Genomic DNA, 15,270 nt, shown 5'->3' with positions numbered 1-15,270 from the left:
TTGATAAGCAAATGAGCGACAACTCGATAAGCAAATGAGCAACAACTCGATAAGCAAATTGAAGTAATTCAGGTGTGACTTTGCAAAATCAACACCGGAAGGCACTGGAAATGGAACTAATCACAAGTTCTCAATATGTTCAACATATAGAGTGTTTGTTTCGAACACACCGTTCGCAACACAGTACTCTGTTCGTTTTGGTCATACGGCCTATGCAGAACACTGCTGATTCTGAATACACGGCCCATTCTGAATATTGCTCATTCTGAACTCACAGCCCATAACATAGCATTCGATTTATTCGGCATACAGCTAATTCTGAACAAACAGTTCGGTCTAAACAGACGGGATGCAAAGATGGGATTGGCAGAAGTTGAAACATACTCAGATGCTCCATATGTAGAAGAACAAATGTGGAGAATGGCACAACACTCTGAGCACAAAGCGATTCATTTTGAAAATTGAGAAATGAATTCTCAACCGGGTATTGAGCCTACGACTGAACACAACGAAAAAAGACTCAACAACAGAAAACAAAAGGTATACAACCTAAAGACAGACACAGACACCTGAAACGACTCAAGACAAGAATCGAGACAAACAAAAGACACGACACTCGGACGTGTTACAAAAGCGAGAGGCCAGTTTCTCCGAGTATTGTTTCTCACCCTTTCTTATTTGTGATTCTCACATCACTCTAGCACTCAATCTCTATTTTTCTCTAAAAAAAGCCCTTTTCCTCACTTTTTCTCTCAACGCACATCTCTCTATTCTTTAATCTCGCATTTTTTTATCCCTCCCCTGGGTGGTTGATGGATAAACAGGAAGTTGCGGGCTCTTGCCCCTAGCATTCTGCTAGATTCTCTTCTTCTGCTCACAATAGTGAACTCACCCGCAGAGGGGTTACGCTACAACTGGGTGTGTAGCAAATCTGTAGCTGACATCGGTTGATGATGTTCTGTTGGGGAGTTTGGACATGATCAAATGTGTCCAAACGAGGAAGTGAAATATCTTGACCCATTCCAGTTCATGCTTCGCACTTGGCTTGACACCTCGTTGTTCGGAGGATGTTGAGAGCTTTCAGCCCTTTGTCGTTAGCTTCAACTGTGTGCTTTTCTGGCAGGTAGAGTGCCCTCTTTGGCAAACGCATGGATAACGGGGAAAAGACATGAAGCCTGACTCAATTGTGCCCCTAGTTCATTAATTTGACAATTTTTGTTTTTGTTTGCTACTAAAACAGTTTTGATCAATATAAAAGTTTGATTAACATGCTCGTTTAACTTTTTGATTTAAAATCATGCAAGTCATGCTATGAGCACTGAAAATTTTCCTTTTTGGGTCCAAGAAAATGGTCCGGTTTTGGAAAAATGGAATAATTTTCGAGAAAACTAGTCAACCTTAGTAAAAATTCTGAAAAACTATTTTTGCAAACGGTCACTGCTCAACGAGCACGGAACCTACTCTCAAAGTGCACAACCTCAGATCCATAACAATGGAAAAATTGCCCCTTGTCCGAACGACATTGCATGGCAACGGAAAGTTGCCCCTTGTTTGAATGGCGTCGCGGTGTATTGGCAACAGAAAGTTGCCCTTGTTTGGACGGGCACCGCAGTGCGTTGTAATCAGTCCTCATAGCGATGGTCACAACTGAACTCTCCGATGCAGGAATGACAAAGATGATCAAAACCATTACATGGACACAGTCGGTTTGGAAGTGTTTGTGGCTGGACTTCAGGATGAAGTTGCCTACGTATCCCAAACATGGGAATCAAGCCTTACGTAGTTCTGGTTAAGGGACACTCGGGTATTTAACCTCTCCTTTTGCGCTCTAACTTTTGCCAAGGCCGCCCTTCCGGGTTTTCAACCTTGCGAGCTATGTTTTTCTTTTCTTTTTTTCATTTCTTCTTTTTTCTTTTCTTTTCTTCTTTTCTTTTTTGTTTTCTTTTCTTCTTTTTTCATTTTCATTTTTATCTTTGCATTTTTTCTCTTTTTTCTTTTTTCTTGTTCTTTTCTTTGCTCTAACTTTTGCCTGGGTCGCCCTTCTGGGTTTTCGGCCCAGCGAGCCTCTCAAGGGTAAAAGTGTAGCTTTGTCCATGTCAAATGATTTTTGAGATCTCAAAGTCATCTGAATCCATTTTCTTCCGTTCTGAGATTTGGCATTCTTGCCACTCTTTGTTGATTTGCAGAATGATCCATCTTCGGCCCTTCGAGCACTTTTGACATTTTTGCCCCTAGTTCGAGGGGCGCTTTTGAGCTGGCTTCACAAGCTTCATTTGATGACATCTGATCTTCCTGATTTGACTTTGGTGCCTCTTGTTCGAGGGCTGCTTTGAATCTGGCCACACAGGCCTCCTTTGATGGTCAACCATTGAACATTCTGAATTTAAGTCCAATGTTTGAAAATGAGGGGTCGAGTCTCGAGGCTGAGAGCGGTCCTAGGCTGCATAATCTCAAGAGTGATTCCACACAGGTCTTCGCAGGACTGTGCAAAACATTTTTTTTTTTAAAACTTTTAAGAAAGAGACGAATCGCTCGCGCTGAAGACAGTGTAGAACCAATCTAGATCAGGCTAGGATCCTTCTCAGTATTCACATTAACAAGCATGATCTCATTCATTAAGGGCTTAGCACGCCTCTCTTTCTCTCAATTGATCAAATTTTTACAAATCCCGAAGAATTCCTTCCTCTTCGTTTTCATCACAATGTTTGAAAAGGTTTTGAAAAACTTCGGTCAATACAATGAGTTCAAAGCACAGAAAAGTAAGTGAAAAGCACTGCCACTTCGTTCTGAACATTGTTGGCACAACAGGCTCAAAGTAGCAACAAGTACAAAAGCATGACAGCCACAGTTGTTTCAATCAGATTTCTTGGTTGCAACTGGCTCCACAACAGAGACAAACTCAAAAGAAAGGAAAAGACAAGCACAAAAATGACAATGGTGTCCAAGGTAACAACTACAGGATCACCTGACCCCTATATAACAGGACTGACTCGATACAACGAGACAGACCTTTAAGCAAAAAGACTGACTCGAAACAAAGAGACAGACTCAAAACAAAACCACAGAACTGACTCAATACCCAAGTCAGAGTGTACAAAAGTCATCATTCGCAAAATGTACAAAACAGTGCGTGCCAAACGCCATATCTGAAATAAGCCGAGTGCCGCCCACAGGTGGTCCAACCCCTGATTACATACTTGTACTATCTTCAAAGTCTACAAACTCAGTGGTGACAGACTTTGTTGAGCTGGGTGGGAGGATGACCTCATTATTGATCAAGTCTTGCACTTCGTGGCGAAGACAAAAGCAATTGTCGGTGGTGTGACCAGTCTATTGGTGGTACGCACAGTACTGGGTAGCATCATGACCTGATGGAAGATGAGCAGGGAGAGGCCGAGGCTCAAGGGGTTTAAGATGTCCCTTTTCAGCAAGGATTTGAAGCGCCTTAGACAAAGGCATGTAGAGGGCATGAAAAACCCTGCGCCCTGAGGACAGGTACTTCGAAGTCTGTGGATTTTTTCTGGGCGCACTAGAAAAAGGATCAGCAGGTGCTGCCTTGGCTCTCTGATCTCTCCCAGGTGTAGGGTTGGGATTGGCAGTAACAGTTCCGGTGCGACGGTCCTTATCCCAATTTTCCCTCTGGCCTGAACTACTCTCGGTCTGAATGGGGAAGCTGTCATCCACAGTTTTAACCAAAACCGCGAGTACTTGTTGCTTATTCAACCCCTCGGCTTTCAGAGCCTCAACAACTTGCTGGAGTTGCGCATAGGGATCTGCATCTGCCTTTATTTTGTTCTTTCCACTAGCCTCAGCTTGGTGGGAGGTTTGGGTTGTTGCTTCAGTGCGAAGCCCCGTTGTCGTTGATACGTCATTGCCGGAGTTCGAGACAGCTTCAGGCTGGCTGAGCTCAATTACAATTCGCCCCAGTAGCGGGGGCTCCTGCGGCATGAAATTCCCAACATACGATGCAGTTGGTGGTGGGGCTGATATTCCATAGGCTAGATCAGCCACGGATCTCTGGAGGTCGCCAATCATTCCCATTAACTCAAACGTGGTGGGTTCACGAGCTTGAAACAACTGGGGTTCCCAGATCGGGAGCGCAGCAGGCGACCTGGGCGGGTGTGATATCTCAACATCGGTCTCACCCTGTAAGATGACCCTTTGGTTTAGTGCGCCTGCCATAACCACAACTTCTTCTGAGTTCTGTGACATCATAAATCCGCTGAACTGAACGGAGGTGATGTGACTAGTGACTTGACTGATCAGATATCTACCTTGCTTCAGCGAAGGAGAACACTGGCTATTCTGAACTCAGATCTCTGAAACCCCCCCTCCTCCTAAAAGAGAAAACAGGCAGCATCTCAGCCCAATTTTACCCAAACAATCGTAAGCACAACTGAACAACTGTATTTGATCACTGATCACTGTTCCCCAAAACTACTGCCCCAAAATAGAATCTGATACCCGCAGATACTACTGATTCTTAAAACACTCACGCTGATGCCCATAGGCCTGATGCCCAGACTTGCAAATGGATATGTGCGTTTCCTGTAGAGGTCAACTCTAAAAGCACGTATAACAAGCAAATGAAAGCCAATACACCCCCATATTGGGGTAGGGTTTCCCTGTCCTAGTTTCGTCAAGAACTAGGGTTTCACTATGCATACAGCGGTTTCAAACAACCTACAATCGTGTAAGTAACTTGTCCTAGTTTGGGATGGTCACTATGGATTCCGATATGCACTAGGTCGAATAGTCGAAAAGGGTGCCCCAATAAAAATTGGGGTTTGTGTTCCCATCGTGGCAGAGCCCGTAACCGGTCAGCCTTATGGCACGCTTCTCAAAGCGAGCCTCCGGAAAACCGCTCAAGAATAGCAGATGGCAAACACGGTGTCCTAGGCACACCAATGCACATGCAATGCAAAGAAACAGATGAGTGTAGTCAAAACAAGATATCATGAGTTCGAGTCAAGTTCTCTAAGTCCCCAGCAGAGTCGCCAGAAACTGTAGACGTCCCCGAACGTCCCGGGAGGGAATCCCGTTTTGTTCGTTTTGGGCTCACTACAGTTCGGACTCAAATTATCACGGTTCTTAATCTGATCTCACAATGTGCGATGTGAGATAGATAAATCACCAAAGAATCCAAATCTGGCAAATCGTTTTGAAAAATAGATTTTTAGAAAGAAGTGCCAAACATGGACTGCTTTGCCAGATACAGAGTCGCCACCTAAATATTTTTTATGGGGAGATTTAGGAAACCCTGACTCGTTTGCCTAAGGCCACGTGTCCGTCATCACCAAAGTTGCCTCGGCTCGGGAACTTGGGTACGATTGGGGAAGGTCAGCTATGAGCACCCCCGCTCGCCCGATCAAAGATCGGCCTCTACTAACCATGATATCTAATTTTGAAACCATTATGCATTCTTATTCCGATTATTTAGCTAATCTTACTATGTGATGCGCACAACACAAAAGTATAGACTAGATCGCCTAATTTGGAACAAAGCATCGCATATCCGTTTTTGTTTGGAAAATGGTTTGAGGTTTGCTACTCGTAAGTAGGCTAAAACACGGGTTTCAACGAATTATTCCAATTCAAGCAACCCAACCTTGACCCACAAGCATTCAGGCAGTAAATCAACTAAGCAATTAGCCTCATGGCAAGCATGCTTTCATGTTAACACTCACATACATGCAATATGCTAAAGCATAAACACTCACAGTGTACTCCAAGCCAAAATGAAGAACATGTTAGCAATCAATGTATGATCCAAGTCTATGTTAAAAATGGCTAATGCATCGCATACAAAATGTCACTAGAATAGGCTCTGCTAATCTAAGGATGGCATGTGAAATGTAATAACTCGATGCACGTATTCAAATTGAAATTGAAATACTATGCGGTTAGTATGATGCACTGAGCCCGATGCATGCAATACAGATGAATGGATGCACGCATGCATTGCGTAAGGTATGCTAAATCAAATATGCCCTAAAACTAACCATCATAAGCGGTTAAATAAATGGGAGAAAGAAGTGGGGGTTGGAAGACATGCATACACGCACGCACACTTATTACAAATTTAACTAACTAACAAGCTAATTAAATAGTTACAAACCATTTAACTAGTTTAAGAAAATTAACTAAGCTAATAAAGCGGTAAAACAGCCTCGAGAAGAGGGTCCAATGCATGCGTGCTCGGCTCCGCTCGGAAATCCACCACCATGCACAAGCTACCTCTGTTTACATTGCTCTGCATCTCTAAAGACTGCACAAGTCCCAAGGATGCTTCAGCATCACTACCTGATCACTGTAGAAGGTCACCGACCAAGAGGAATGGTCACCGGCCATGCGAAAGTGGTCATCGACCAGTTGTAAGGCTCTCGGCCATCCATTATTGGTCGATCGGCACTGAAAAATGGTCGGTCGACCATATCTTCCTGCAGAACCCTATTTTGACAGTAGCAGAGGACAGAAAAGGCATGGCAATGGATCTTAAAGCAAATGTTTGCACAACCAACCTCCCCATCATGTTATGAACTCAAGGGAGTTTGGTCCTCGACCCTCGGACCACCAATCACGTATTTCAATGCATGATGGTCCAAGAGGCCAAAGTGTGCAATTTCAATGTCAAATAGAATGCACACAAAACACATAAAGGACCCAACCTCTATCATGCTTGATCAATAGGCAAGGCATGCATGATATGCACAATGTTATGCATCCTAAGCATGCAAGCTAAGTATGCAACATGAACATGCAAACAAGCAATGTGTACTAGGCACACAACCTAAGCAAACAAGCATGCGAGGCATGTAACAACCATGATAATGACAAACATGCAACAACATGTGAAGGGGACTTAGCATGGAAACATATAAAGCAACTTAACAAAGAAAATGCATGCCAAATGCAAAGTGATTCAAGCATGCAACAACATGCGATAGGCCGAGCATGCAACAACACGCAAGGTGAGCATGCAACAACATGCAAAGGATGGACTTACACCAAGATGGACAGCTCTCTACTAGGTCCAAAACAGTGGCCAATATGCCAAGGAAATGGAGGCAAATGTACATACAAACATGCATGCATACATGGTCCAATACTTAAGCATAAAGAGGCAACTTTTAAGCACACATAAAAGGAACAAACATGGATAAATGGCATACATTGTAAGCTCTGAAATCATGTTAGAAAAGGTGCCAAACCAACTAAACAAATCAAGCAAAGCATGCAACAAGGTCCAAGGCTCAAGGCTAGCCAAGGGGCTCAAGTCATGACCATGCCAACCAAGCCCCAAAGGGCCAAAGGGACTCAAAACAGTCCCAAGGCCGACCAAAACAAGGCGAAAGACACACTTAGATGGCATCCCAAATGCCTACACATGATGGCATACAGAATGGCACAAACGTGGAGCATGAAACCCAAACTCTTTAAGACATTAAAGAAGCATCAATTGTGAGTAAACAGCATGCCATATGGATTGAAATGACACGGTAAGTGACTCCAAGTCACTGAAATAATGCAAGTAAAGCATGCTGGGGGATCCAATACTCAAAGCCTACAAGCTAGGTTGCATGATAGCTATACAAAGCAAGTCATGGATGACCCAAACAACCAAAATCAGACCTTAAGCATACCAAAACATGCATAAAAACTTCGCAAAGCTAAGCCCAAATCATGCTAGAAAGTCATGGTACATCATGATGCATGTTAAGGCAATTTCATGGCATTACAAGACAAGTATGCAAAGCATGCATGGTAGGTCTAAACCAACTTAAAACAGTGCTATATCATGACAAAATAAGCACAAATACCAGCTGAAATGAAGCTAAAGCGAGCTAGGCATACAAGCTACAACACAAGCCATTTGTGCAAGCATCAAAGGCAACATAGAGAGGGGATGACCCTCTCCTATTTAGGACACCAAACTACCTCTCCACCACTGAAAATCCTCTGGATTTCAGTGGTATAGAGGTCTTGCAAAGACTGAAGCAAGGGCCAAAATAGATGGCCAAAAACAAGGCCTAACAAGGCCTTAGAGGGGGGAAACAACCCCAAATCTCAAAGAGACCTTAAACAAAGATCAAAATCAAGTAAAAATAGAACTTTTATTTGTTATACACTAAGCTTAAAAACATATCCAAGATAGGTTAAAAGCTTGTGCAAAAATGGGGAATAAAGGGGTAAGGTTCTTATCCTTGAAGACCTTCTTCAAGAACACCCCTCCAGCAGCTTCCTTGGATCAAAACCAGCCCAAGAACTCCAAGAACAACCCTTTGGCACCTCAGCAACCAAGGTATGGTGTAATACTAGATGTCTTAGTGCAAAACTAAGAACAAAACACACTTTAAGGCACTCTAACACACACAAATGTAGAGAGAGAGGAAGATCTAGAGAGAGAGAGAGTGATATATGAGATATATATGTTTGATTTTTGCTGAACCCCCCTAATGGAAGGAGAGGCCTCCTTTTGTAGAACAAAACAAGGACCAAAGCTTCTTAGAGAAGCTAAGGCAAAAGTGGTCAAGCTTCCTCAAGAAGCTAGACCAAAGGTCCAAGCTTCTTGGGGAAGCTAAGACAAAGGGTTCAACCTTCTGCAGGAAGCTAAGACAAAGGGTCTAAACTTCTTGAAGAAGCTTAGGGCAAAAGAGTGCAAAGGGTGCAAGTCCTCCACGTGTATGGAGGACAAGTCCGTGCACTCCAACTGGCACAGCTGGCATGCACAATGCCTGAAAAAGGAAAAAAGGAGGCACCGGCCAGAAAAAGAGACAATCGGCCAAATAAATGGCCGACTGACCAAATATCTGTGCTGACTGACCAAACAATTGGTCGGTAGACAGAAAGCAAGGCCAGTGGCTTCATGCCACGGCCGGTGGGTTTAAGGAATGGCTAACAAGCCACTTCCTACCCTTAGGTGCGAAGACCACAAGTCCTTGGTCCAACCAAGCACAAAACAAATAAGTCGAGAGATCTTGAGGTAAGGTGCGCGACTGAGACCTCCGAGAACTCAAGACGAACACGAACATGGATGATCATCGAGTGTTCGAACAATGACGTCCAAGTCTTGAGGACGGTAAAAAATGGGGTGTCTACAGTTATGTATATCAGGTTAAATGTCCGTTTTTGATTAGATCATGCCCAAACTTTTAGGGCCGAGTTTGGGGCGTGACAAGTGGTATCAGAGCACGAGTTGCTATCTCACACACGGATCCATTGAGTTGTAGGGTGTCTAGAAAAGACTGAGGAATTATGCATGACATCCTTGAAGTATATGAAAAGATCGATGGCAACATTAAGTGTACTCTAATAATGCTAACAATTTTGAACTATGTCTATGTCTATTGTATATACTTGATTGTTGTGTAGACTATGGTGAGAACAAGGATAGAAGATCCGGAAGATGCTACTTTTACACGATTGGATAGGATGGAGCGAATGATTATGGAAATGGCGAAGACCCTACGACAACAACAGCAACAACCACAACATCAACCGCCACCGGCACCGATACCTCCACTGGCAGTACAAGACTTCCATGCTGATGACCGGACCATTACTCTCACTAAGGAGTTTAAAAAGATGAAACCGTCGTCATTCAAAGGAGGAATAGAACCAATGAAAGCTGAAGCATAGGTGCTGGGAATAGCGAAGTTATTCGAAGTTTTTCCTTGTATCGAAGCTCAAAAGGTGCAACTAGCTGCCTTCACTCTTGAGGACGAGGCACATAGGTGGTGGATGCTTACGAGAACTGTACATCAAGGATTGACATGGGACAGATTCTTGGAATTATTCTATGATAAGTATTTTCCTCAAAGTATGCGAGATAAGAAGGTGACTGAATTTGAAACTCTTAGACAAGGGAACAAGACCGTTGCTGAATATGAAGCCCAATTTGCAGAGCTAGCCCGGTTCGCACCTCATATGGTAGACACGGATTATAAGAAGGCACGAAAGTTTGAAGGGGGATTACGGGGTGCTATCTTGGACCGAGTCAATATGCTGAAGTTTCCCACTTATGTTGATGTGTTGGAGAGGGCTGTCATAGCGGAAGGAAATATTGCCGCTCAGAACCGGATTTCTTAATGGAAAGGAAAGAGGCAGAATACTCAATGGCCAAAGGGGTCAACTATTCCAGCAAATAAGAAACAAAATTTAGGGACTTCAAATACTTCTACCCCTAGTCAGGATTCAATTCTTGTTTGTTCAGAATGTGGAAAGAAGCATCGTGGAACGTGCTATCGAAAGTCTGGAGCCTGCTTTCAATGTGGAAAAATGGGTCATTTGATAAGGGATTGCCCTCAGAAGAGGCAGCAACAAAATGGCAATAAAGCTGCTGCCAGTTCAGCGGGGTCTACACCACCTACCAACACCAAGTCAGCTGCCAAACCTACTAACAATAAAGACACTGCAAGACAGGGCAGGGTGTTTGCTTTGGTTCCGGGAGATGTGCACAATGCGGCAACGGTAGTGTCAGGTACATTTATGGTTTACGGTCATTCTGCTTATGTGTTGTTTGATTCTGGTTCTACCCATGCTTTTGTGTCAAAATTATTTGCTCCCAATTTAGATAAATCTGAGGAAGCATTATCTTATATGCTATATGTGTCCTCACCTTTGGGGGATTCTATGATCTGTACCTCTGTATATGTTGCTTGTGAACTTCACCTTAGGGATATCCGAGTATATGCTAACCTGGTACCTCTTGACATGACGTATTTTGATATTGTTCTGGGAATGGACTAGCTGAATGAATATGGAGCAATTACAGACTGTTTGACTAAACAAATTAGTTTCCACCCTCCAGGTCAATCAAAGTCTACTTTTCAGGGACAGGAAGTGACTTCTCCACCTTATTTGATTTCTACAGCAAAGGCTTGTAAATTAATTCAGAAAGGGTGTCAGGGGTATTTGTGTAGTGTTTTGGAACGGCATGTGATGAATGGGAGTACCGATATAATTCCAGTTGTTCGTGAATTTTCGGATGTCTTTCCGGAAGAATTACCAGGGCAGTAAATAGACCGTGAAATTGAGTTTACAATTGACATGGCACCGGGAACTCAACCCATTTCTAAGACTCTGTATAGAATGTCGCCAGTTGAGATGCAGGAATTGAATGTTCAGTTGCAGGATTTACTTGATAAAGGGTTCATCTGCCCGAGTGTGTCTCCTTGGGGTGCACCAGTTCTGTTTGTGAAAAAGAATGATGGAACACTTCGTTTTTGTATTGATTACAGAGAACTTAATAAAGTGACAATTAAGAATAAGTACCCTTTGCCACGGATTGACGATTTATTTGACCAGCTTCAAAGGGCGCAAGTTTTTTCCAAAATCGGTCTACGGTCTGGGTACCATCAATTAAAGGTCAAAACTGATGATGTTGAGAAGACAGCTTTTCGAACCCGGTACGGTCATTATGAATTTCTAGTTATGCCCTTTGGAGTAACTAATGCACCAACAACATTTATGGATTTAATGAACCGTGTTTTCAAGCCCTATTTGGACGAGTTTGTGGTGGTCTTTATTGATGATAGCCTCATTTACTCGAAGAATGTGGAAGCTCATGAGAACCATCTTCGTTTGATCCTTCAGACCCTCAGGGAAAAGAAACTGTATGCAAAGCTGAAGAAATGTGAATTTGGCTACAGGAGATGGCATTTATGGGGCATATTATAACAAAGGAAGGAGTTTCTGTTGACCCACACAAAATTGAGGCGATCGTGAATTGGCCAACTCCCACTAATGTGACTGAGATGCGTAGCTTTATGGGATTGGCCAGATATTACAGAAGGTTTGTTCAAGATTTTTCCAAAATCGCTGTGCCGCTCACACAACTGACTCGAAAGGGAGTTGCGCTTGTATGGTCAGAAGAGCGGGAATCTGCTTTCTAGGAATTGAAAACAAAGTTAACTACAGCACCAGTGCTGGCCTTACCATCTGGTACTGAAGGGTTTGTAATCTACAATGATGATTCGCATAAAGGGCTTGGTTGTGTACTTATGGAAAATGGAAGGGTTATCGCTTATGCCTCTCGACAGCTGAAACCCCATGAGAAGAATTATCCCACGCATGGTCTTGAGCTAGCAGCAGTAGTCTTTGCTTTGAAGATATGGAGACACTATCTGTATGGCACTACCTGCGAAGTGTACACCGACCATAAGAGTCTCAAGTATCTTTTTACTCAAAAAGAGTTAAATATGTGGCAGCGACGGTGGTTGGAACTTATTAAATATTATGACTTGCAGATTCATTACCATCCCGGTAAAGCCAACACAGTTGCAGACGCGCTTAGTCGGAAGAATATGGGAAATTTGGCAAATTTGGTTACAGGGCAAAAGGAATTAGCAACTGAATTGGATAAAATGGAAGTAGACCTTGTACTACATGGGTAGGAAGCTATAATGGCAGCAGTGATGGCCCAACCGACCCTGCTTGAAGAGATTAAATTACATCAAATGGAAGATGAAACTCTAAAGAAGGCATGTGGGGAATTAGAGACAAAACCAAAACCATGATTCAGTTTAGTAGATTCAGTGCTCAAATTTCAAAACCGAATATGTGTCCCTAATGTGTTGGAACTTAAACAGAAACTGATGGAAGAAGCACATACCTCAAGATTTTCAATGCATCCAGGGAGTACTAAAATGAACCGAGATTTGAAGCAAAATTTTTTGGTGGCCAAGTATGAAGAAGGAAATCGCGGAGTTCGTCTCTAAATGTTTGCAATGTCAGCAAGTAAAAGCGGAGCATCAAAGACCAGCAGGTTTATTACAACCCCTTGCAATCCCGAAATGGAAGTGGGAACATCTGACCATGGATTTTGTTGTGGGGTTACCACGGACTCCTCGGGGTATGAATTCAATATGGGTCATTGTAGACCGATTAACTAAGTCCGCTTACTTTCTACCAGTGAAGACTCAGTATAATGCAGATAAACTGGCGATAATTTATGTGAATGAAATTGTAAGGCTTCATGGCGTTCCTGTCTCAATTGTGTCAGATAGGGATCCAAAGTTTGTTTCCAGATTCTGGCAAAGTCTACAGGAAGCAATGGGTACAGAATTAAAGTTCAACACAGCTTTCCACCCTCAGACTGACAGTCAATCCGAGAGAACGATACAGACTCTGGAGGATATGCTCCGAATGTGTATGCTAGATTTTCAAGAAAGTTGGAAACCCATCTACCGTTGGTAGAATTTGTGTACAATAATAGTTACCATTCGAGTATTGAAATGGCACCCTATGAAGCTCTATATGGAAGACCGTGTCGTTCTCCCGTGTGTTGGGCTGAAGTTGGAGATAAATCCTTGCTAGGGCCTGAAATTGTTCAGTTGACAACTGAAAAGGTTAAAATTATTCGGGAAAGGTTAAAAACTGCACAAAGTAGGCAGAAAAGTTATGCGGATAACCGACGAAGGGATTTGAAATTTGAAGTGGATAGTCATGTCTTTGTAAAGGTCACTCCGATGAAAGGACATCCAAGATTCGGGAAAAGAGGTAAGTTAACACCCCGATATGTTGGTCCCTTTCAAATTTTGGAAAGAGTGGGTCCGGTAGCTTACCGGGTTGCCCTTCCACCAAATATGAGTCAAGCACATAACGTGTTTCATGTCTCTATGCTTCGAGGATACCTTCCGGATCCGTCACATGTCATTGATTACCACCAAATTTAGTTGGATGACGAGTTAACTTATGAAGAAAAACCAATTCGAATTCTGGATCGACAAGTGAAACAGTTACGAAATCGCGAAATTTCAATTGTAAAGGTTGAATAGTAAGAACATTATGGGACCGAAGCTACTTGGGAAAAAGAAGAGGAAATGCAACATCGATATCCGCATCTATTTCCGTTTTAAAGTAAAACAAGTTTGAGGGACCAAACTTATTTAAGGGGGGAGAGTGTAATAACCCGACCCTCGCATACGATTCTGATATATTTTCAGTCCCTATTTTGTGCTTTCAAATGCTTACTGTGAAATTCCATAAGAAATTGAGATTACTTAAGTGAATCCTATGATTATGGCGATATATCTGTCTAATAAGGAAAACATATGTTACAATTATAATGTTTGAACCAGAAATTGCAAGCCTTAGAGCCTCAATTACCAGAAATTGATTTTACATTTGAAGTCAGCATGATTTTTAGTTCTTAACAAGATTTTCTGTGAAATTTTGATTAGGAATGATTAAACTAATTGATTTTTGTCTTATTCACTTTTCTTTTATATACGTAAATATCCATGCTCTTTAACCATTGACTTGGGACATCATCTCATAAAATATCTTGAGAAAGAGGGAAGGGAAGAATTTGAGAGGAGGAGTTCTTCAAGCTAGAAGATTGTAGGATTGAGAGCTACAGGTATGTGACTTTTATTTGAATCCATTGATGATCATGTAACCTAGGGTGTGTGTTGGTTAATTGAGAGGTGTTAGCATGGGATTGATTTGGGGTTAAGTTAGGTTATAGGGAGTAGAAGTTTATTTTATCTCTTATCTTGGTATTCTTTATCATTCTATTCCTTACCTTCACATAATTGAACTCATTGATGACTTTGAAGGATTGGGTATATATTTGGTAATTATAGGGAAGGGATTCAAAGTGTCCAACTTGTGTTTATGAATTGTTTTTATGAATTGTGAGGAATTGAAGAATCAATTCATGTTGAAATGGGTACATGTTTGAAGCCTTAAATGGGTTGTTCTATCTTTTGAACCATGTTACATCAATTAAGAGACTTATTTCAAGCCTTAGAAAAGCTTACCAAAAGTTGGGATTTATGGGAAATTTGGACTGGAAATTGAGGCAAATCGCCGCACGTGCGGGGGTCATGGCCGCACTTGCGGGAACCCCAGCCGCACGTGCGAGAGTCATGGCCGCACGTGCGGGAAGTGAGGAATTTTCGCACTTCAGCTACTGTCTAAAAGGCATGTGCGGGGCATCACTGCCACACGTGCGGGGGTATTTCCCGCACGTGCGAGGCTCACAGCCGCACGTGCGGCCCATGCTGAGAAAAACTGTTTGCTCCATTTTGCGTGCTGGACCCTCAGATATTTTTAGAATTTTTATTTTATGCCTATTAATGTGTGTAAAATTCATTTGAAGTGAAATGAATCCAGAAATGATTCAACAAAGAGAATGAACTAATTTGCAAGTTATAAATGTGTGCAGGACACACTCCGGGAGGAACTAGCACATGGTGACAACACTATGAGTAGTAGTACACTTTACTACAGCTAATGTTTGCCATTAGCATTCTGTTAATTCTG

General features: G+C 42.5%; 1 protein-coding gene across 1 annotated transcript; it reads left to right on the top strand.

Moving 5' to 3' along the window:
* The first annotated feature begins 10,278 nt into the window (after positions 1-10,278).
* On the top strand, positions 10,279-11,019 carry LOC145793764 (uncharacterized). The gene is made up of 2 exons (XM_082876646.1): positions 10,279-10,701; positions 10,750-11,019. The coding sequence occupies exons 1-2, from the start codon at positions 10,279-10,281 to the stop codon at positions 11,017-11,019; spliced, it is 693 nt and encodes a 230-aa protein (XP_082732772.1).
* The last annotated feature ends 4,251 nt before the right edge of the window (positions 11,020-15,270 follow it).

The sequence above is a fragment of the Camellia sinensis genome, chromosome 1, assembly GCF_055761805.1.
Source record: "Camellia sinensis isolate YWXY chromosome 1, ASM5576180v1, whole genome shotgun sequence".
Taxonomy (NCBI): Eukaryota; Viridiplantae; Streptophyta; class Magnoliopsida; order Ericales; family Theaceae; genus Camellia; species Camellia sinensis.
This window is presented reverse-complemented; position numbering and strand designations above follow the sequence as displayed.